This window comes from Neopsephotus bourkii, unplaced genomic scaffold (genome assembly GCF_033783945.1).
Source record: "Neopsephotus bourkii isolate Nb327-2 ecotype Australia unplaced genomic scaffold, CSIRO-AGI_Nbou_v1 NB_959, whole genome shotgun sequence".
NCBI lineage: Eukaryota > Metazoa > Chordata > Aves > Psittaciformes > Psittacidae > Neopsephotus > Neopsephotus bourkii.
Genome location: NW_026901453.1, coordinates 252,242 through 273,468, shown reverse-complemented (window position 1 = coordinate 273,468; position 21,227 = coordinate 252,242). Strand labels below are relative to the sequence as shown.

The 21,227-nt window shown below is 59.8% G+C and overlaps 4 protein-coding genes across 5 annotated transcripts; 2 read left to right on the top strand and 2 right to left on the bottom strand.

Moving 5' to 3' along the window:
• The first annotated feature begins 2,011 nt into the window (after positions 1-2,011).
• On the top strand, positions 2,012-4,109 carry PITHD1 (PITH domain containing 1). Its single transcript, XM_061358954.1, has 6 exons — positions 2,012-2,207; positions 2,307-2,350; positions 2,456-2,533; positions 3,191-3,295; positions 3,698-3,806; positions 4,008-4,109. Exons 1-6 carry the CDS (start codon positions 2,019-2,021, stop codon positions 4,107-4,109), a joined length of 627 nt encoding a protein of 208 aa, XP_061214938.1. The 5' UTR covers positions 2,012-2,018.
• A 311-nt stretch (positions 4,110-4,420) lies between these two features.
• On the top strand, positions 4,421-10,251 carry LYPLA2 (lysophospholipase 2). Its single transcript, XM_061358943.1, has 10 exons — positions 4,421-4,521; positions 6,743-6,848; positions 7,425-7,456; positions 8,012-8,077; positions 8,502-8,549; positions 8,749-8,819; positions 8,948-9,021; positions 9,138-9,239; positions 9,394-9,570; positions 9,739-10,251. Exons 2-10 carry the CDS (start codon positions 6,771-6,773, stop codon positions 9,787-9,789), a joined length of 699 nt encoding a protein of 232 aa, XP_061214927.1. The 5' UTR covers positions 4,421-4,521; positions 6,743-6,770; the 3' UTR covers positions 9,790-10,251.
• Positions 10,252-12,649: 2,398 nt separating this feature from the next.
• Positions 12,650-15,220, bottom strand: GALE (UDP-galactose-4-epimerase). Its single transcript, XM_061358942.1, has 10 exons — positions 15,080-15,220; positions 14,818-14,933; positions 14,490-14,603; positions 13,820-13,996; positions 13,572-13,685; positions 13,413-13,479; positions 13,229-13,314; positions 13,043-13,120; positions 12,815-12,929; positions 12,650-12,729 (listed from the first exon to the last, which is right to left on the bottom strand). The coding sequence occupies exons 1-10, from the start codon at positions 15,198-15,200 to the stop codon at positions 12,674-12,676; spliced, it is 1,044 nt and encodes a 347-aa protein (XP_061214926.1). The 5' UTR covers positions 15,201-15,220; the 3' UTR covers positions 12,650-12,673.
• A 1,896-nt stretch (positions 15,221-17,116) lies between these two features.
• HMGCL (3-hydroxy-3-methylglutaryl-CoA lyase) lies at positions 17,117-21,147 on the bottom strand. 2 transcript variants are annotated; one of them, XM_061358921.1, is made up of 9 exons: positions 21,049-21,147; positions 20,730-20,816; positions 20,490-20,597; positions 20,033-20,128; positions 19,360-19,508; positions 18,976-19,039; positions 18,454-18,642; positions 18,185-18,310; positions 17,117-17,839 (listed from the first exon to the last, which is right to left on the bottom strand). In XM_061358921.1, exons 1-9 carry the CDS (start codon positions 21,097-21,099, stop codon positions 17,738-17,740), a joined length of 972 nt encoding a protein of 323 aa, XP_061214905.1. In that variant the 5' UTR covers positions 21,100-21,147; the 3' UTR covers positions 17,117-17,737. The 2 variants fall into 2 exon arrangements, with proteins under 2 accessions (XP_061214905.1, XP_061214906.1); XM_061358922.1 differs by lacking the exon at positions 21,049-21,147 and adding an exon at positions 20,898-20,971.
• Between the last annotated feature and the right edge of the window lie 80 nt (positions 21,148-21,227).

The following is a 21,227-nucleotide window of genomic DNA, read 5'->3' as shown; positions in this document are numbered from 1 at the left end:
TTGGCAAGTGTGTCAAGTCCCGAGGCTTTGCTCTCTGCTTGTGTCTCTTAATCTTTGCTCTTGACCTTCTCTCTGCTGTTACTGTAGATCTTGTCTGGATGCTTACATTGTTGTGCAGGGATGCCAAGAGCCACTGGGGACTTTTTCTCTGCTGCTGCTGCTGTTGTCTTCTGCTGGCTACTGGGAATAAAACTACAAAGGGCTTGGGGAGAAATTTTCCTGCGCACCAAGTCAGATTTTAACATCTTTTTCCTTTTATTTCCTTTTAATTGAGAAGGTTACAGGGGACTTGGCCTCTGGAATTGGAAGCAATTTTTAAAGATCAATGAAGGCATCAATTTGCCTCTTTTAGTAGGAAGAAGGAATATTTTTATCGTGTTCCCTGTGTGCTATTGGGAAGGATTTACTTCCATTTTAAATCTTGGCTATACCCCGTATGTCTGCCTCCACTTTGGAAAAAGCAAGGATTTTAGTCTTGGAACCTAAACCCACTTGCATAGTGTTGGAAGGAAGTGAATAACAGAACGTGGTTTGTGTTTAATGTGTGTATGGGTGGTAGCAGGAGTTGAGGAATGGGTTGTACTGGTGTCTGAGGGGCTGGAGCTCTGTGGGCCATCGAGCCTGATTGTGGTGAATGCTTCCACTTGTGGGTTACAAAAATGACCTCACCAGGGGTGGTGTGAGCAGGGGATGGAGCTGGGCAGACCCAGGTTGTGCAGGGGCAGGCGGCAGCACTGTCAGGGCTCAGAGATACAACTGGGTCAGAAAGGGGAGAGGTTCTCCTGGTCCAAGCCATATTTGCTGCCTTGGGATTGTGCTGTCGAGGTGGAAAACGTGTCGATGGTGGATGCTGTTGCTGCTGGCTTTGTGTGGCTGCCAACCACTGAACCAGCGGAGTTGTCTGTGCACTGACTGGGGCACCTTGCTGTGCTCCGCATAGGGCTCTAGAAAAATCCCTGTATGCTTCTGGTTTCTGTTGGATCCGTCTTTGTTTTCCTCCTTTTTTGTCTTTCTTTAAACCCATTCTGCACACTTGCCTCTTTATTTGGGCTTTTCCTTATTTTGAAGGTCTTGGAGAAATGTTCTCAGACTCTCACGTGCTGTAAGTTGGTTACAGTCCCAGATGCTTTAACGTTCCCGTGCAGCATTTCAGTGTGTGTTGTGCTGTAAAACAATGGCTCCTTACTCTTGCATTTTTGCTGTATTTAATTTTGCTGTATTTTTAATTAGATAACAATATATTATCTTCTGCTGACTGTTGTGCTACCGTTTATTTCTCCTCTGTACTTTGGGGTAGGGGCAGAGGGGGAGGGAAGTGGAGTCTGGTATCGGGGCCAGGCCCTAAGGGAGCCTTAAGCAGAGGAGCTGGGCATTGCTAAACTGCCCCTTGATGAACACTACAGGAGCCACTCGGATGTGATACTGCCCAAAGCATTGCTGGTACAGGGTGATGCCCCTTCCCTCTCAGCACAGCCTCTTTGCCCTGGGCTTTGCTGCCTGTGTCTGTGTTGCAGCTTGGCTGGATGGCAGGGAGGGGGCCAGAATTGAGGTCGGTGCCCGGGGTGTTACTTGTGCAATTCCCATGTGCTCCACACACATACGAAGGACCGGAGCAGAGCTGCCTCTTCCCCCTTCGGTACGCCGCGGGCAGGAGCGGGGGTGACTTTGACTTGCATTTGTATTTTGGTCCCTAACTGTGTACATACACTTTTCTATGTTCCTTTTTTTTGTGGTAACTAAGATGAATATTTTAATTAGATAAGTTATATGAAAAGCCGAAAATCATGTCTCAATAAAAGCCAAACACTGGACTCTGCCTGCTTGTTCTCTTCTGTCTCTGAGCGCTGTTAAGTACCGGTGGCCGCGGGAGGGTGCTGCTTCAGTTCCCCCAGAGGCGGCTTCGCTGCGGGTCCGGCCGCGCCGCTTCCTGTAACCCGGTTCCCCGGGACCGAGCACCTCCAGGCCGCCAGGGGGCGCTGTGCGGCGCTGAGCGCAGGCGCGGTGCGCTCGGTGCGGTGATGGCGCACGGGCCCGGCCGCTGCCGGTGCTGCGGGGAGGAGGCGGCGGGGGGCGGCGGGGAGCGCGGCGCGGCCTGGGGGCTCTACCTGCGCATCGACCGGCAGCGGCTGCAGTGCCTCAACGAGCGCCGCGAGGGCAGCGGAGCCCTCGTCTTCCGGGCTTGGGAGGAGCGCTGCGACCGAGCCAAGGTGGGGCTGCACCGGGGAGGGAGAGAGCGGCCCTGGGGTCCGGTCTTGCCCCCGTGTACCCGGGCGGGCCGGGCCTGACCCGCTCCTCTCTCCTTGCAGTTCGTGGAGAGCGACGATGACGAGGAGCTGCTCTTCAACGTCCCGTAAGTGCCCTCGCCGCAGTGCCCGTCCCTCGGCCGGCAGCGTTGAAAGCGGGGCCGATCCGAAGGGAGCAGAGATGGAACGGGGGCTTCCGCCTCTCCCGGCAGGTTCACGGGCACGGTGAAATTGAAGGGAGTGATTGTGATGGGAGAAGACGACGGGAGCCACCCAGCAGAGATGAGGCTGTGAGTGAAACCAGCCTGAGCTTTGCTTAGCCTGAACTGAGCTGATCGCCTCGTAGCTAATGAGAGCAGTGAGGGTGTGCAGTGTGGGGGGACCAGGCTGTGCTGAGCCCCGGGGCCTGGCTCCTGAAGGGACAAAAATCCTTCTTAATACTGTCCCTTTCTCAATAGAAATGAGAGTATTGAGTGCTCTGCAGCTCTTGCTTGCGGGGGGGAGGGTGGAAATGTGCCTTTATCAAGCCAACATTGTCCTCTGCTCCACAAACATGGATGTGAAGCACTGGCATGGATCACTTTATGCATGGAAATTCCTGAGTGCCAACACTGAATCTGGCTGTAGCTGTAATTGCAGCTTTCTGCTGGGACAGTTCTCCTGGTTTCCTTTGGTCTCCATGTGTCTTGGTTGCTCTGTGTACCCCAGCAGGCTGAGACCTGCATCTCCCCAGCTTTTTTCCTCGCTCTTCCCTGTTGTTTCTTCAGGGTGTTGGGTATTCTGGAATGATGCTTTGTGGTGGCGTTGGTATTTTCCCCTGTAGAAGACAAAGCAAATCCAGTTTCTTATTACTGAGAAGAATCCAGGTAGTGCTAATGGATGGGGAGGAAGGCAGTTGGCTGACCTGTATGTTAATAACTCCCTGGGTTTCCTCCCTCTCTTCCCAGCTTCAGGAACATTCCTCACATGTCCTTTGATGACGCAGCCAGGGAACCAGAGCAAACATTCAGCCTGAACCGGGACCCGGTGGGCGAGCTGGAGTATCCCACCAAGTACGACATTGGGCTGGGGTGGGGGGGTCTGTCTGGCCCGTGAGTGCACCACCAGGCTTTAGGGATGTGTGAGATGGGGGCAGATCCTTCCCTTGCATCCCAGCGCTGCTCACAGTGGAGTTTGCCATCCTGTCCTTGTCAAGTGAGACACAGCAGCAGTGTGCCTGTGCTGCCAGGACTCCTCGGGATGTGGAATCATCCCAGTGTTGTATCCCTGCTCCTGAGCTCTGTGCCAGCTCCTCGCTGCCCCATTCCCTGCCGCGTGAAGGGAGCTGTTCCTGCACCATGGGGTCCGTGCTCCCAGGCCTGAGGTGCACTCGGTGACTTGGCGCCACAGTGCAGGGAGGTGCCGGCACTGCAGGATCCTGCCCACGCAGCTCCAGTTTCAGTGTTTTCTTTCAGAATTGCCCGTTTCTCCAATGTTCACCACCTCTCCATCCATTTCCCGAAGAACTTCGGAGCAGAGACAACGAAGATCTTTTACATAGGCCTGAAAGGAGAGTGGATGGAGGTGAGCAAGAGCAGAGGGTGAACAACACTGCAAAGAGTGTAAAACCAGCTTTAAATTACAGCTGAAGCTGGGCTGTAGGGGTGAGGAAGAAGTGGGGGGGCTGTGATGGACGGTGCATGGCAGGACCCAGCTCAGCGCTCACCACACGGGTGTTTTAGAAAGGACTTCAATTCTGCCCTCTAACGGTTAACGTTAACGCAGGCTCATCGCCACGAAGTCACCATCTGCAACTACGAAGCCTCAGCAAACCCCGCGGATCACCAGCTGGAGCAATTCACCCCACAGACTCACTTCATCTCCTGACGGCTGGGGCGGAACCACCCTCCTGCATCCCCGCAGTGTGGGATCAGCTCCGTGCCTGGGGCCGAGGGTGCGTGGTGCCGGTGCAGGCGGAGGCTGCAGCTCCGGGCCGTTCGCTCCGCCTTGGTTCCGGTGCTTCTCTGACTGAATAAACCGTGCGCGGAGCCGGGTCACAGCCTGTGTGTGTGAGGGGGGGGGGCAGCGGAAGGCACGGGACGTGCGGCCGTGCTGAGGGCGGGGTGAAGAGGAACCGCTCCCCGGTGCACGGAGCTACCTCAGGGCGCCTCCGCCATCATGGCCGCCCCCGGCGGGCCGGCCGGTGCGTCACTTCCGCCGCGACCCGGCTGGGCGGAAGTTCCGGTGGGAGCGCGTCGGGGGAGCCGGGAGGAGAGCGCGCGCCGGGCCCGCGGGAGAGGTGCGGGGGGGTGTGGGGGGGCAGAGCGGGAGGTACCACTGGGGGGGGGGGATCAGCGGGGGTGCTGCCGCGGGGGCTCCGCGTCCCGTCCCCCCCCGCGCTGTGGTTCCGGTTCCAGCCGGTCCCGGGTGGGTCCCGGCGCCCCCCGGCCTCGTGGTGGGCGCGGCGGGGGAGCGGTGCCGGTACCGGGGCCGCGCTCGCAGGCGGGGGTCGGAGCGAGCCCTGCCGGCCCTAAGGGGATCACCCCCAAACCCCGGCTTCCTCCTCGCGGGGGAGGCCGAGCCCCGGCCCGCTTCAGGCGGGCTCTCAGGGTTTCCGGCTCCCCGGGCCTGCGGGAGAGGCCGGGGCACTTAAGTAACGAGTCAGGGCCGTGAGGTCCCCGCTGTCCGTGTGGGGCTGGGCTCGGGGTCTCTGAGTGCGGGTACGGGGTGGGGGCGGCTTTACGCTTCCTGTGTCGCGGTTTGGCCTCGGGAATCCCTTGGGAATGAATCCCTTGGGAACGGGGCAGCGCCGCTGGAGCCGGGGTTGCGGGCGGGGGCTGTTCCCCGCCGGTTGGTTTGACCCGGGAGTACACACGAGCACGTGGGCTGCGAGCGCCGCCGGAGCCCGTTGGTCCCCGCGGTTCGATGCGAGCCGGGGCAGCCGCCACTGAACGGGGCCGGGCTGCGGGGGGAGGCGGCTGTTGCGGTGGGTAAGGCTGGCGGCGGGGGGCCGGTGGCCCCGTCCCGTCCGAGACGCTCTGGGGCTTGGTGCTTGCTGTGAGGCGGGGAGGCTGGAGCGGACCCGGGGCGGGGATCGTGCTCCGTGGGGCGATGGCAGCGCTGTCACCGCTCTCTGCTCGCATCAGGGCTGGGGTCCGGGGCTGCCGAGCGGGGAGCCGCTGGTGCAGGGATTTGGGCCGGACGGGGAGCGAACGCTGCCGGGTTTTGTGTCCAAAGGCGGTGTCGTGCGTGCGGACTTCAGCTCGGCCAGAGCTGCCTGCCCCGCGGGTGAGCGTGGTCTGAGAGGGGACAGGCGGCCCGTGGTGCTGCAGGAGGTGGTGGTGGTGGGGACAGCAGCAGTGGGGGCAGCAGCAGGAGGGACAGCACCGTGGGGACAGCAGCAGTGGGGACAGCAGGGGGGACAGCATCATGGGGGCAGCAGCAGTGGGGACAGCAGCAGGGGGGACAGCACCATGGGGACAGCATCATGGGGGCAGCAGCAGTGGGGACAGCAGCAGTGGGGATAGCAGCAGGAGGGACAGCACCATGGGGACAGCATCATGGGGGCAGCAGCAGTGGGGACAGCAGCAGGGGGGACAGCAGCAGTGGGGACAGCAGCAGTGGGGACAGCAGCAGGGGGGACAGCACCATGGGGACAGCAGCATGGGGGCAGCAGCAGGGGGGACAGCAGCAGTGGGGACAGCAGCAGTGGGGACAGCAGCAGGGGGGACAGCAGCAGTGGGGACAGCAGCAGTGGGGACAGCAGCAGGGGGGACAGCAGCAGTGGGGACAGCAGCAGTGGGGACAGCAGCAGGGGGGACAGCAGCAGTGGGGGCAGCAGCAGTGGGGGCAGCACCATGGGGACAGCAGCAGTGGGGGCAGCAGCAGGGGGGACAGCACCATGGGGGCAGCAGCAGTGGGGACAGCGGCAGTGGCCTGCCTGGCTGGGCAGCAAAGGGGACAGGGATGCCAGCACTTGGAGGGGGCCCAGGCTCTGGGTGTCAGCACAGGACTGAGTCTCAGGCCAGCGTCTGAATGCTCTGGTTTATCCCCAAACGCTCCATAAAAGAGGGCTGGCCCTTCCATTGGGGCTGTAAAGCCCGCGCTGCTGCTGCTGCTTCCTGCTTCCCGGTGCGAGCAGATGTGGGTCAGGCTCCTCCTCGGCTCTGGGCGCAGCAGGGAGGGGATGCTGAGGCTGCGCACGGCCCGGCCACCCTCTGCCCACGCCGTTACCATCGCAGGAACAACTTTGGCTTTGAGGTGTAACAGCAAGAGCTAATTTTAACGCTCCCCACGCTCATCCCCGCTCGCACGCAGCTGGTGCTGCGGCAGGGGAAGCGTTTGCTGCTTCCTGCCTCTCCAGCCTGGCTGGGCCCGCAACGGAGCGGGGCTGCCCCAAGGGTTTCAAACATCAAAGCCCTCCTGTGGTCTTTAATCTTCCCCTCAATACCTGCTCCCTCTGCCGGGGGTGGGGAGAGGAGTGTCGTTTCCTGCCTTACCCTTGTTGCTGTGTCCTGCAGGTGCCAGTGTCTGAGTCCCTCTCGGTGTATGTGTGGTAACAACATGTCTGTCCCCCTCCTCGCTGACGCAGTGACTGTCTCAGGGGCAGAGCGGGAGACGGCCGCGGTAAGGACCAGGCTCCTCGCGTTGGCTTCTTCCCTTGGGGCAGCCTTGAGGATCCCAGCTATTCCCATATGGGGCTCAGAGGAGCCGGGAGCGGAGCCTGCCATCCCTCAGCATTATGGATGTGCATCAGAGGGGATGCAGGACCAGCAAGGTCTTGTCTTGCGGGGGAAAAGGAGCTGCCCTTTGGGCTGGGCTTTTTTGTCTCTGGTACTTAGCCTGCAGGGAAGGCAGTGAGAGCCAGGTCTCATTTGGCTGTTTAAGCTCTTAAAGGCAAATCCTCTGCTCCCCGTGGCTTAGGGGTTGCCCTAACCCTGCTGGGGCCCATGGGGGTGGGTTGTGTGAGTCTCCATGGTGCCATGCAGCATGCGGGATGCTCCGGCTCTGTGGCACAGAGATGTGCCTGTTCCTCCCATCCATCATGCTCAAAGGTGCTGAGACACGTCATTAGCGTCAGGTATTGTCTGCCTGTTGGAGTCACTTCTAGTTAGTGACTAAGCAGCCTTTTGCCTGTGCCCCATGAGCCCAGCCGTGCCTCTCCCCCAGCTAATTCCTTTGTTTTCCTGCTTCATTTAACAGGTCATTTTCTTACATGGCCTTGGAGACACGGGGTGAGTATCCCTGGAGCCAGCTTGGGGTTTGCTGCCTTGCAAGCCCTGGTGCTGCTGTGCCCAAGGGCAGCTCTGAGGGTTGTGCAGGGCTTTGAGCCTGTGCCGTGCTCCAGAGCTCTGTGCATTGGGTATGTATGATCCCAGCAGCCTGGCAGCACCCCCCCGGGTCTGATGCTCTGCTTTCAGGCAGGCAGATGCACGCTGTGGCTCTCCAGTCCTTGCGAGGGCTGGCAGATGGGCAGGGTCTGTGCAAGTGCATCTCTCTGATGGGCAAGGCCAGGGGGAGATAACAGCAGTAGCACAGGGTGTTCTCCCTCCCCTCCTGCTCATGGAGCCACAGGGCTCTGTGTGCTGCCTCTGCCCTGCTGCAGGAGAGGTGCGTGCTGGGGTCCACAATGGGGTTCAGGCTGCCAGGGTGGGCAGGAGCTGCTGAAACAACATCCAAACAGGGGCAGGGGGGCAGCAGCCTTGGAGAAAACCTGTCCTTGGGGAGCCCCTCACCTTCACCAGCCTGAGGCAGGCATGGACTCCTTCTCTGCTCTTCTCTCTCCACAGGCACAGCTGGGCTGATGCACTCTCCTCCATCCGCCTGCCCTATGTGAAATACATTTGCCCCCACGCGTAAGTGCTTGGCCTTGCTTTGGGAAGGGGTCTGGGTGGGCTCTGGCACCCGTTCATGCTGCCAGGGTTGTTTGGGGGTGGGTGGCCTCTGCCCTGACCTGCCCGCGGGGCTGTGCGGTGAGGTTTGCTCTCCTGCTGTGGCCAGTTTATGCAGGGCCCCGTTCTCTGGCATCCTCACAGAGCTGATGAGCACAGGAGCTGCTGCTCTGAGGCTCTTTTCTCCCTCCTCCTGTCCTCCACCTCTCCCTGGTGGCTGTAAGAGCCAAAAGCACCGGAGCTCCTCCTCTGTCCCCTTGGGCTGGGCTGGCTCTGGGGGCACTGATCTGCTTGGGATCACCCCTGCAGCAGGGTCACCCCGCTCCCCTCGGCTCCGCATTGCTTCTCCTGCACTTGAACTAAACCACCCAAACCATTCCCTCTGCAGGCCCCGCATCCCCGTGACCCTCAACATGAAGATGGTGATGCCGTCCTGGTCAGTGCTTGGGGTGGCAGGGGTGGGTGGGACCCTTTTTGGGGGGGTGTTTAGGAGGGTGAGAGGGATGGGGGGCACTGAAGGGTCAAAATGCACCGCCCTGTGGGAGTCAGGGGGAGGGCAGAGTGCACCCAGCTCCTTCCTCCCCACACCCTGCATGTTGGGATCCGTTTGGGGCTGACCCTGGTGCTTCTCCCAGGTTTGACCTCATGGGGTTGACTCCGGATGCACCTGAGGATGAAGCTGGAATCAAGAAAGCTGCAGAAAACAGTAAGAAGCTTTGGGGAGGGGGAAGCACTGAGGGTGCCCCTCCGTCACTGGGATGGAAGCGGGTGCCTTCCTTCCACCTCTCCTTCCTTTCTGTTCCCTTGCGATCCCAACCCGCTGTCTTCTTCCAGTTAAAGCAATCATCGAGCACGAGATGAAGAATGGGATCCCACCCAACCGCATCATCCTGGGGGGCTTCTCACAGGTGAGCGGGGCTGATGTGCAGCAGGCTGATGGGTTGGGGTCCTCCAAGAGGAGATGGGTGGATGCAGGGCTGCAGATCCTGCCTGGATCCCTGATGGAGCTTCCCCCCCCCCCCAGGGTGGTGCCTTGTCGCTGTACACGGCTCTCACTTGCCAGCACCAACTGGCCGGCATCGTGGCGCTCAGCTGCTGGCTCCCGCTGCACAAAGCCTTCCCGCAGGTACCTCGTGCTCCACTCGTGTCCATAGGGAGGGCTTGGGAGGGGGGGGGATTTTCCCATCTGGAGTTTGCTGTGGTTTGCTCAGGGATGCAGAGCGCTGGCCCTGTTCCCTGCTGTGTATTCTCTCTCCTGAGCCCTTCCTTCCTCGCTGCAGGCAGCAAACAACGGTGTGAACAAGGACATTGCCATCCTGCAGTGCCACGGGGAGATGGACCCCATGATCCCCGTCCGCTTCGGGGCCCTCACTGCTGAGAAGCTGAAATCTGTTGTCACCCCCACCAAGGTCCAGTTCAAAACCTACCCCGGGGTGATGCACAGTTCCTGTCCTCAGGTCAGTGCCTCGAGCAGAGAGAAGGGCCGGGACCTTTGGGACCGATCCCAGCATGGGGGGTGAGGGAGGATGGGGACAATGCAGAGTCCAGGAGATGCGGGATGTGTTTGTTCCTGGATTCACTCGGGGAGGCCCTGTGCTCACAGAGATGGGCTCTGCTCTCTGCAGGAGATGATGGCAGTGAAGGAGTTCATCGAGAAGCTGCTGCCCCGGATCTAAGCGGAGCCAATCCAGACTGTGGCAGGGAAGGACTCTGAGGCTGCAGCTGCGGATCCTTCCCCCGTGACCCGCCCGTTGCACACGGAAGCCATGGCCCCCTCCGCACCTCCTGCCTCTCCCCATCTCCTCGCACCGCATCCTCTCCGGCCGGGGGTGCTCGTCTCTCCCTGCTGCTCTCGGAGCTGAGATTGGAGTTAAGGCGAGTCTTTGAGCGGCCTTTTCCCTCCTTCTCTTGCTCTGAGCGGTTTCTGGGGGGGGGTCTCCCCATCCCTTGGCTCCCCCGGGTCAGGCTCTGCAGTGTGCGGGTCCGGCACGATGCGGGTGAGCTTTTCCTCTTGCGTTTGGTTTGTTTTGTACCAGTATTAGGGGTGGGACGTGCCCCCGGTGCGGTGGGAGGAGAGGAGCGGGGTGGCTGCAGGGCAGGACCGGGGCACCCTCTGCTCCCGCTCTGCCCTCAGCCCTGGGTGAGTCGCGGGTTTTGGGGTCGGAGCTCAGGAACCCGGGACTCTCCCATGGGGACCCCTCGCGGCTCCGCTCTGGGCTGGTACCACCGAGGGCTGCCCCACAGCCTGGGGCTGCAGCCAGGTCCATGCAGCTCCTGCACCTCCTCGCATGGGGCCCGGCCGCTGCCCTGTTGCACACGCACACTCCCCAGCAGCCTCAGCCATGGGGTCAGGGCAGCTCTGCCCTCCTGGAGATCATCACCTCCTCCTCTTGTTGCTTTTACAATCTCCTCCTCAGCCCTGTGTGGGGCCCGGAGCCGGCCCTGCCTCCCTCAGCCCAGCTCTGTGCCCTTCACAGCCAGCATCCCAGTGGCTCTGCCATGGAGCCCGCCCGGTGCCAGCCCAATCCTTCAGTCTCTCTTGCTGCTACTTCTCCTTCCCTTTGGGCTTGGGCTGGCACAGGGAGGGAGAGGTGAGGAGAGAAGAGGCCACCGGTCCCCAGGGACGGCTCCTGGCGCAGCTGGAGGAAGCAGGTTTGCTCCCAGCCATCATCTCACCAGCATTGAATGCCAGGGTGCTGCTGCGCCTCATCCTGGGGGCTCTGGTGGCCTTTCCCTGTACAATCACAGCTTTCCTGGCTTCCCTTGCCCAGCCAGCTGGAGGCTGCAGCCCAGGCTTGGCCTCTCTCATGGGGGCCTGGCTGGGACCATCCCCACCAGCCCCCCTGAGCCCTGAATGTCCCCTGCATGGGTGGGCTCCTGCCATCCCCTCCCATCCCGCAGGGCTGAAGGGCTCTTGCTGTTGAGCAGCGCTGCCCCTCTCCTCGCCTCCCCCTGGGCTGAGCCCACGGCACTGCTGTACCCACCACACCAGAACACACCACCCACCCTGCCCCAGCCCCAGGGCCCTGCTCCCCCACTGCTGGGGGGGTCCAGGCCTGTCTGGCTGCTGCAAGAGGCAGGGGGGGGCTCTGTTCCAGCCATGCCCTCCTGCCTGGGACACGCAAAGCAATAACCTGCTCCGTGGAGCATCGGCTCCGTTAGACCCAGCCTTGGTTGCTTTCCGGGGTTGTTTTGGGTTGGGGTGGGTTTTTCTTTCCTTCCCCCTTTAGGAAGTCTTAAACCAGCAAACACGCTGCTGGTGGCGGGGGGAGCTCAGCTCTTCCCTTGCTTGGGGTCCAGTCCTGCTGCTGCTTCTACTTTGGTTTAACGCTGCTGTGTCCTCCCCTCCTGTGCTGGGAGGGTGCGAGGGGCTGGGATGGGACCGCGGCTCCCTGCAGGGTACCCGAGGGCTGGCGCAGGGATGGATGCATGGATGCATGGACTGACCAATGTGACTGTGAACCAGAGCCATGCGCGGGCCCAGGCCCCATGGCCACGCTGGGCCCCTGGGCAGAGCATTCCTGCTGGTTCCCCCTCCCATGCTGAGGACCCGGGAGGGAGAACAGCTCCTCGCCATTCCTCAATGCAGCTCTTTTCTTTTATTTTCTTCTTCTCTCTTTTTTTGTCTTCCTCGTCCATGTTTGGGGTTTTTGTGTGTGTTCCACAGCGTCACAAACAAGGTGAAATAAATGGTGAACCTCTCCCAGAGCTGCGCTGGTGTCATTGGTACCTCCAGCGCCAGGCCCCCAGCTCCTGGTTCTGCCGCCTTGGGAAGCAGGGAGGTTTTATTTCCACCAACTCAAAAGCTCCATTCATAACTTAGGAACATAAATTACAGAGCCAAGGGGCAGCAGCACCGCGGCTCCTGCTGTGGGATAAATAGGAGCAGTGTTGGGCAGTGGAGCAGAGCCTGCTCCGGGGCAGCCTTTGGCAATGGGGTTATGGAGGTGGCTGCCCCAGGGAATGTGGAAACAAAGCCAGGCCCCAGCCCCATCTCATGGCAGCAGGGGGGCTTCGTGCAGCACAGCTGGGCCCAGGGTTTATGGCTGGGGCTGCTCTGGAGGTGAGAGTTTGTGCCCAAAACCACGCTGGGGGCAGAGAAAGAGGCACGGGTCTGGGGGGAGCCCCTGGGGAGCTGGGCTTGGGATATGCCTGGTCCCTGTAGATGTTGGGGATCAAGGGGGTTCTTGGGGCCTAAGGCCATGAGGTAGCTGCTCAGCACCCTCCCCGTACCCAGGGCAGGGGTCAGTGGGAGCCCTGCTCTCCCCCTGAAGGCAGGAACAGCCCCTGCCCCCTGAGCTGGGTGGGTTGGGTGCAGCAGGGGAGGGGTGGTTCAGGTCCCTGCTGGGGTGGGCACCAGCCCCTGTGCAATCCCACGAGGGGTTTCTGTGCCCTGGGGGCCAAAGCAGGGCCCTGGCTGGGTCTTCCCTTGTGTTTCTGCTTTGAGATGCGAAGGACCTGGGGGAGTGGGGAGGATGAGGAAGGAGTGGAGAGGCTGGGGCTGCCCCACGCCCCCAGGGTGATCACAGCCTCACTGGGGAGCAGCCCCGGGGCCATGGCTCAGTTCTTGCTGAAGCCTGTGGGATTCTGCAGCTGCCACCGCCACAGGTCCTCACCTGCAACAGGGAGAGCCAGGGTCAGGGGGGGCAGGAGAGGAGCAGCCACGGGCACAGGGCAGGAAGGGGCTGGGGATGCTCTTACACATCTTGTCCAGGCCAAAGGCAGCTTTCCAGCCCAGCTCGCGCTCAGCCAGCGTGGGGTCAGCATAGCAGGAGGCCACATCCCCTTCACGCCGGGCTGTGATCCTGTACCTGATCTGCAGCGAGAGCAGCACCAAGGGCTCAGTGGAGGGGATGGATCCGAGCCCCAGGAGCTGAGGGAGCGGTGCCAGGGGCTGCCATGGCCCTGCAGGTGCAGGTCAGATCTTACCTCCCTCCCTGAGGCTCTCTCCATGGCCTGGACCATCTGCAGGACAGAGTAGCCGGTGCCTGTGCCCAGATTGTAGATCTGGAAGGAGGTGAAGACATGGGGCAGCTGCTTGTGCAAGGGGACAAGGGCCAGGCCCCATTTTAACACCCCAGGACCCAGCCCCGCAGCCCTGACCGCCCCCGGTACCTTGCAGCCGCAGTTCTCCTTGAGCTTCTTCAAAGCAGCGATGTGGCCCTTGGCCAAGTCCACCACGTGGATGTAATCCCTGACGCCTGCAGGGATGCAGAGGGTGAGGGCAACGCTCTCCTGCCCAAAGGGGTGCAGCCAGGCTGGGCAGAGAGCTGCTGGGGCCTCTCTGCTCCATCCATACCCGTTCCATCATCTGTACTGTAGTCATTCCCAAATACGTTCAGGAACTCCCGGCGCCCCACAGCCACCTGCACGCAGGGACAAGAGCAGGAGAGCTCCATCAGCCTCATGGTCAGCACCATGAGCCAGGGGGTCCCTGACGGCTACAGCGGGGCAGTACCTGCGCCACGTAGGGCATGAGGTTGTTGGGAATCCCTTGAGGATCTTCCCCAATCAGGCCTGATTCATGGGCACCAATGGGGTTGAAATAGCGCAGGAGAATGGCGTTCCAGTCCTAGGGAGAGAGATAGACAGGAGGGATACATCCTGGGGAGACACATCCATCCCACTGTGCCTGGTCACCCCACTGTGCTCCAGTGGGCAAAGAGCTCAGCTCCCAGCCCTGCGCACCCAGGGGCAGCTCCGCACCTTCTCTGCTGTGCAGAGATCTCGAATCATCTCCTCGATGAAGTACTTGGATTTGCCATAGGGGTTGGTGCAGCCTCCAGCTGGGTGCTTCTCATCCAGGGGCAGGTACCTGGGGTCTCCGTAGACGGTGGCAGAGCTGCTGAACACCAGGTTCCTCACGCCGTGGGCTTTCATGGCCTGAGGAGCAGGGAGCAGCCACCACTGAGCCAGTGAGCTCTGGACCCTGGCTCAGCCCCTCTGCTGCTCCCAAGCAGGATTGCACCCAGCACCATGTAGAACCATAGAACAGTCAGGGTTGGAAAGGACCTTCAGATCATCCAGTTCCAACCCCCTGCCATGGGCAGGGACACCTCACACTAAACCAGGTCACCCAAGGCTCTGTCCAACCTGGCCTTGAACACCACCAGGGATGGAGCATTCACAGCTTCCCTGGGCAACCCATTCCAGTGCCTCAGCACCCTAACAGCAAAGAACTTCTTCCTTATATCCAATCTAAACTTCCCCTGTTTCAGTTTTAACCCATTACCCCTTGTCCTGTCACTACAGTCCCTAATGAAGAGTCCATCCCCTATATGCCCCCTTCAGACACTGGAAGCTGCTCTGAGGTCTCCACGCAGCTTCTCTTCTCCAGGCTGAACAGCCCCAACCACTGCCTCCTGGCTCCACGCACCTCCAGCAGCCGGATGGTCCCGGTGAGGTTCACTCTGTAGTACTCCAGGGGCTTCTGCACTGACTCTCCCACTGCCTTCAGCCCCGCAAAGTGCATCACGGCCGAGAAGCGGTGCTGCCGAGGGACAAAGAGCTTGGTGTTAGCAGGAGGCTGGAGCTCTGGGCAGAAAGCAGCCACAAGCCTCCCCAGCCAGCCCTTGTCCTCTCCATGGCCAGGAGGAGCGTTTGCTGCTCACAGCATCTCCCCAGCGCTCTCTTCCCTGCCCAGCTCCAGCCTCCCAGCCCCGGCACAAACCCCTCAGAGCCCTCCTTGGGGCTCTTGCTCTCACCTTGCTGAAGAGCTCCTGCAGCGCTGCCCCATCGGTGATGTCCATCTCCTGGAAGAGGATGGGCTGGCGCAGGAGCTGCTGCACGCGCCGCAGGCTCTCGGGGAGCGCATCTGCCCCTGGGGACAGGGAATGGAGCGAGGCGCTGGGGTAGCTGGAACACCCCCAGCACAGGCAGAGAGGGACCGAGCCCCTGGCATGGGATGGGATGGGATGGGATGGGATGGGATGGGATGGGATGGGATGGGAGGAAAGCGCTCGGTACCTCGGATGGCGTTGTGGAAGTTGTCTATGACCACGGGGACGTAGCCAGCCTGCACCAGCTCCAGCACACAGTGGCTGCCGATGTAGCCAGCGCCACCGGTCACCAGGATCTTCTCTGCCATGGTTCCCTGGGGAGGGAGGGCCCTTCAGTGGAGGAGAGGGGGGACACGAAGCCCTTGGTTGGGGAAGGGACGAGGGCAGCGCCGCATCAGCCCTGCCTGCACCAGGACATCCGGACAGGGCAGGGCAGGGCAGGAGCGCACCGTGCGGCACCGCTCACTCCTCCCGCACAGGCAGGGCGCGGCTGACACGTGTCACGTACCGGGGAAAACCCTCGCTCTTCCTTGTTAATTCCAGGCGGGATCCTGCAGGCCCCGCGTCCTGCAGCACAAATCCCTCGGGATCCAGCCCAAAGCGCAAGGGGCAGGACCCGTCCCACAGCGGCCATGGGGGGGCTGTGCTCGGGGGTGCCACCTCTGCCCCTTCCCACTCAAATCCCCCTTTTCCCACCGGGCCTCCACACCCTCCCGTCCCAGCGCCGGCTCCAGCCCAACCCCAGGCTCCCAGGACGGTGGCAGCGGGTCCCTGCAGAGCACAGGGGCACGGCGTGAGCAGGGTAGGAACCGGGACTCGAGGCCCCAGGCAAGAATCAGAGAATCATGGAATAGTTTGGGTTGGAAAGGACCTTAAGATCATCCAGTTCCAACCCCCTGCCATGGGCAGGGACACCTCACACTAAACCATCTCACCCAAGGCTCTGTCCAACCTGGCCTTGAACACTGCCAGGGATGGAGCATTCACAGCTTCCCTGGGCAACCCATTCCAGTGCCTCAGCACCCTTACAGTAAAGAACTTCTTCCTTATAGCCAATCTAAACTTCCCCTGTTTCAGTTTTAACCCATTACCCCTTGTCCTGTCACTACAGTCCCTAAGGAAGAGTCCCTCCCCAGCATCCCTATAGGCCCCCTAAAGAAGCGAGCCCCCGTTATCACCGGGTGATGGCTCCAATCCCTGCCGGAGCCGCACCGAGACCCAAACGCGGGGCCGGGCCCGCAGCTCAGGGCTGCACTCACCTCAGGGGCCCAGGGTCTCGGGTCCCTGCTGCAGGAGGGCCGGGCCCGGCAGCGCGGTTCCCCTCACGCCGCCACCGCCCCCGCTCCGGTTCTGCCCCCGCGCCCGGTGCGGCCCCTTTAAGGCCCGGCCGCGAGCCCCGCCCCGCCGGTGCCACGCGCGCCGCTCTCCCATGGAAACGTGTCACCGGCGCTACGGGGCGGCAAAGGGGACATGAGAGACACGGAGCGCGCATGCGCGGGGGTGGGGTGGGTGTAGTGAGGGGTGGTGATTGGCTCAGAGGAGGTAGGGGGCGGGGCCAGCAGAGCACGAACACACGTGTGGGCACAGAACACGCGTGTGCATAGAGCATGTGTGTGCACAGAACATGTTTGCGCACAGAACACGTGTGTGCATACAGCATGTGTGTGCACAGAACATGCGTGTGCACAGAACACGCACGTGCATAGAACACGTGTGCACAGAACATGTTTGCGCACAGAACACGTGTGTGCATACAGCATGTGTGTGCACAGAACACGTATGTGCATAGAATACGCGTGTGCACAGAACACACAGGTGTGCACAGAACACACAGGTGCACAGTACAGGTGTGCACAGAACAAGCGTGTGCATAGAACACACAGGTGTGCACAGAACACACAGGTGTGCACAGAACACACATGTGCACAGTACAGGTGTGCACAGAACAAGGGTGTGCATAGAACACATACATGTGCACAGAATATACACAGAACACATGTGCGCAGCACATACACATATGCACAGAACATACGTGTGCACAGAACACACAGGCATACACAGAATCCACACGTGCGTAGAACACACACGTGCACAGAACACGTGTGCACATAACACATGTGTGCACAGAACACACACGTGCACAGAACACACACGTGTGTGCAGAACACGTGTGTTCCACACTGCCCCAGCCCAGGGTGAATGGAAAAAGCACCAAACCAGCAGCAAAAGCTCTTTAGCTCATTTAATTCAACTCAATTTCTAATAGTTTAGAATATTAAATAACGTGTTCATTACTCCTGGTAGTTAGAAGTACCTTACAACAGATACAGCCCATTATGACAACCCCTAAACACTAAGGCAGAAGGTCCAAGGCTGCCCCTGGCACTTGAATGAGGAAAGGGAGTCCTTCGGTTTCAGCCTTAGCATCTGTAGTGAGGAGAGAGAAGGGGATAGAGCTCAAGCCTGACCTGGAGACTGGCTCTAATGGTAAAAGCTGTGCTTTATCCCCTGCTGGTAGCATGATGGTAACACCCTCTCAAGGCAGAAGTTACCAGACCCTGTTCTGAGCTGGTGCTGGAGACCACAGCTCCCAGGCAAGGGTTGTGGCTGCTACTTCTCCCTCAGCGCATCACATCCTCCCTTCCCTAAGGCAGATGGCTGATGGCATCAAGGTTGCACACAGTAGTCCTGGGGTTTGTTTCTTCTCATTTCATCACTGATTCTGATGGATTATGCATTTCCTCCCAAGCACTGAGTCTGGAAAGGGCACCGATGATCAGAAGGGAAACCCAACCAGCCTAGATCCTTGCTTTCTTCTTGATCCAAGGAGAAACTCCATGTGGTATCACAGTCTGCAACAGGCCTGGGACACTTTGGAATTGGTTCGCCTATTGAGAGCATTGCAAATAAACGTGCCCGCGTCCATCAGCTTCTGCAGATCCACACCCTTTATGGGAAGAAAGACAGGACATGCCTCAGCACCAGCTCTGCCAGTCACACTGCCCCGTAACAGACTAGCAGGGGTGAAGGGGCCCCAGTGGGTGCTTGCACAAGGCCCTGGGTGCCTGCTGCTCACTGGTGTGACTCAGACAGCGAGGGTGAAATCAAATGCGCTGGAAAAGGGCGGAGGAGTGGGCTTGGCATGGCACAAGAAAGCCCTCACCAGACCCAGAGGGATCCCCCATAGCTCTACCCGCTTCGCTCAGGCTCCCTGGGTCACATTCTGCACCCCTGCTGAAGCCCGAGCAGAGCCACGGTGCGAGGGGCTCAGCTGCTGCAGGCTGGTGCTTACCGTGTGGATGCCCAGCCCGTGCAGCATGTACACCAAGTCCTCCGTGGCAACGTTTCCAGATGCCCCTTGGGCATAGGGGCAGCCTCCAAGGCCAGCGACGGAAGCATCAACCACGCTCACACCCATCTGCAAACGACCCCACCATCAGTAAACCCTTAAACAATGAACTGTGCCTCATCCTGCCCCTCTAATCCACAGTTTACAGCAAGCACAAAACCAAGCCCCAAATAAACAAGGAAAGATGCAACGCTCCAAAGCAAGGATCTTACCTGAAGTGCTACCAAGATGTTGGCAAGAGCCTGCCCGTAGGTATCGTGGCAGTGAACAGCCAGAGCCCCAACTGGCAGCTCCTTCATGACAGCTGTCAGCATCTCCTTCATGCTCCCCGGGGTCCCAATGCCAATGGTGTCACCGAGGGAAATCTCGTAGCATCCCATTGCGTACATCTTCTTCGAGACCTGTCCAGAAGCCAAGGTGTTTACTGAGAAGGCAGCTTGGCCATCCCATTCCCCAAAGCTGGACACTGGCTGTACACAGGGATCAGTGCACACTTCCCTGGAATGCAGCACCACAGGGACTCATCTCCAGGATCAAACATCTCCAGGTCCCCACAGCTCCCTGAATTCCCATCCATTCCAGCTACATTCAGCTCTCCCCACCATGGTGGCAGCTCCCTGTAACCTTCCCCAGTCTCCCCTCAGTCCAGTTCAATGGCTGGACACCATTTAACCCTCAGTGTCCAAGTCATGCCCATAAAAGCGAGACAAAACCTACCCAGCTGATGAACTCACCTCTGCAACTTTAGCTGCAGAAATCTTCCCCTCGTAGGGACAGCCAAGGACACAGGAAACGTATCTGTGGTTAAAAAATACACCCTTAGCTAGAGAACTGCAGTGAGATCGTACTGGCCAGGTCAGGCAGGGCTTGTGCTGCACCTTATGTGCTCCATACAATGGAAGAATTCATTTCCTATTCCAAAAGTCAGGGTGTTATGTGACTGCTCCCACACTAATGCTTCTCCATGCACTGAGCTTGCATGCCCTGCACCCATCCCAGTAGAGAGACACCCCCCAAAAGCAGGTAAAGCTGAAAAGCAATCCCCAGGCACTGCGCAGGCCAGCTCCACAGGGAGGAATGGGGCAGTTACATCTCTGTCTGCAGCAGGAATCCCTCACCCACGGACAGGAACGCTGGCTGCTCTCGCTGCTGCCGTCACTTCACTGAACCGCTCCAGACTCTCGTCTATGGAGCAGTTGATGTTCTTCTGGGTGAAGAGCTCAGATGCTGCCCCAAAGATGGACACTTCTTTGGCTCCTGCTGCCACCTGCCAGCAGAAAGCACAACTTCAAGCGAGCTGATTTCTCTTGCAAGGGGAATGACAAACACAACCGCGGTGCTCCCATTCTATCAGAAAGGCTTCTCCCCCACTTTCCTCCTGAATAACCCAATTCTTTCCTCAGCTCATTTCACAGCAGAACCATGATGAGATCCAAGTCTCACACCAAAGAAGTGTAAGATTATAGAGTCAGCAGTGAAGCTTGGTGCAGTCAGGAGAGCTGCGGGACGTGTAGGTAAGACTGACAGTACCACTGCCAATTCAAACAGGTGCCTTTTTAACAATAGAAGATGTTTGGAGGTCTTTTCTGTTATAAACTCATTAATAGTTAGGCTTGGAAAGGACCTTAAAATCCTTTACTTCCAAACAACAGATCCTTACTCCCCCAGCAAAATGATCCCTTGGAAAGAAGCTACAGGATGAGATTGCTGCCCATGGGGTGGAAGATAGAGTTCCCATCCTTAACCACAGCCTGGGAACACTGGGAACATCCTGACGCTGCCACCTCTTACCGCAGCCTGGAATCCCTTCAGGTTCGGGGTGAGCACAGGGTAACTCACACCAGGCAGCTGGGTGATTCCTTGCATGACTTCGGTATGGTCAGCCATCTGCAAGGGAAACAAGGAGAGGTTTCTGAGGGTGACAACACTCACCTCTGTGAATGAGGAATCACTTCTAAACCCTCTTTCTACAATGGGGACGGAACTGTTTCAGAACCAGAGCAATGGGCCCCTGAAGAGGCAGCAGGGCTGCACCCACCATGGGAGCACAGCTCAGTCACCCGCACACAGCCACTGCTGGGACCCGAGCTGCTCCGTGCTCCTCCTCTGGGTCCAAAGGGCTGCGATGTCGCAAGCACCTTCATTTGGCTTTGCTCCTTCCCAGTGACAGCGATTAGGGAGCAAGCAGGAGCTTTTCATCAGGTTACTCCCTATTAGGAGGCACCTTCTAACACACTTTAATACTGACCTGGGGAACCCACTTGGGGGAGACAAAGCTGGTGGCCTCTATGACTTGAAGCCCCGTCTCGCCCAGCATGTTGATTAAACTGATTTTCACCGGTGTCGGAACAACGTTCTGAGAAGAAGAGAATCACTGTCGGTTGTTATTGCCACGAAAAAGCGGCGTTTCGAAACAAAAACCACCCGGGACAGGCTGCTGGTGGCACCACGGCCCCAGTGCTCGGAGCAACCCCGCTCCCGTCCGTACCTTCTCATTCTGGAGCCCATCGCGCGGCCCCACCTCCACCACCTTCACACGCTTCGGGAGGGCTCCGGATGCCGCCGCGGAGCTGACCTGAGGATAGAAGGAGGGCGTCAGGAGAACCCCAAGCTCCGAGCCCGGGTCCCGAACCCGCGACCCCCGGATCCCCCTCACCGGCCGCAGCGACACCGCCCAGCGCGGCAGGAGCCGCCGCGTAGCCGCCATGTCCGACCACTCTCACGTGACCCGAGGGGGTGTGTGTGGCTTCATGATCACATGATAGCGGCGGTGCCGCCTTATCCCGGTCCCGGTTCCCCGTTCGTACCTGTCCCCGCGTGTTGTCCCGCGCCAGCGAGCCCGTGTCGCACTGCGGCATGTTTCCGTCCGGCCGCTCGGGAGCCGCTCATCACACGGTGGCTTTCCCGCTGGCCCGTGCCCCTAAATAAGCACCGCGTGTTTGTTTTGGATGGGCGCCCTCCTGCGCCAGAAGCTACCGGCGTGACC

What these genes read in the sequence shown, in the direction of transcription:
- LYPLA2 (XM_061358943.1), top strand. Translation starts at nt 6,771, where the DNA reads ATGTGTGGTAACAACATGTCTGTCCCCCTCCTCGCTGACGCAGTGACT. An exon ending in CATGGCCTTGGAGACACGGG is followed by an intron (nt 7,457 to 8,011) that starts GTGAGTATCCCT and finishes CTCTCTCCACAG; the next exon opens with GCACAGCTGGGCTGATGCAC. An exon ending in CAAGAAAGCTGCAGAAAACA is followed by an intron (nt 8,820 to 8,947) that starts GTAAGAAGCTTT and finishes GTCTTCTTCCAG; the next exon opens with TTAAAGCAATCATCGAGCAC.
- GALE (XM_061358942.1), bottom strand. Translation starts at nt 15,200, where the DNA reads ATGGCAGAGAAGATCCTGGTGACCGGTGGCGCTGGCTACATCGGCAGC. An exon ending in ATCTCTGCACAGCAGAGAAG is followed by an intron (nt 13,686 to 13,819) that starts GTGCGGAGCTGC and finishes CTCTCTCCCTAG; the next exon opens with GACTGGAACGCCATTCTCCT. An exon ending in AGAGAGCCTCAGGGAGGGAG is followed by an intron (nt 12,930 to 13,042) that starts GTAAGATCTGAC and finishes CTCTCGCTGCAG; the next exon opens with ATCAGGTACAGGATCACAGC.
- PITHD1 (XM_061358954.1), top strand. Translation starts at nt 2,019, where the DNA reads ATGGCGCACGGGCCCGGCCGCTGCCGGTGCTGCGGGGAGGAGGCGGCG. An exon ending in AGCGCTGCGACCGAGCCAAG is followed by an intron (nt 2,208 to 2,306) that starts GTGGGGCTGCAC and finishes CTCTCCTTGCAG; the next exon opens with TTCGTGGAGAGCGACGATGA. An exon ending in CACCCAGCAGAGATGAGGCT is followed by an intron (nt 2,534 to 3,190) that starts GTGAGTGAAACC and finishes CTCTCTTCCCAG; the next exon opens with CTTCAGGAACATTCCTCACA.
- HMGCL (XM_061358921.1), bottom strand. Translation starts at nt 21,099, where the DNA reads ATGCCGCAGTGCGACACGGGCTCGCTGGCGCGGGACAACACGCGGGGA. An exon ending in GGGACAACACGCGGGGACAG is followed by an intron (nt 20,817 to 21,048) that starts GTACGAACGGGG and finishes TTCTATCCTCAG; the next exon opens with GTCAGCTCCGCGGCGGCATC. An exon ending in CTGCAGCTAAAGTTGCAGAG is followed by an intron (nt 18,643 to 18,975) that starts GTGAGTTCATCA and finishes GCTTCTGGACAG; the next exon opens with GTCTCGAAGAAGATGTACGC.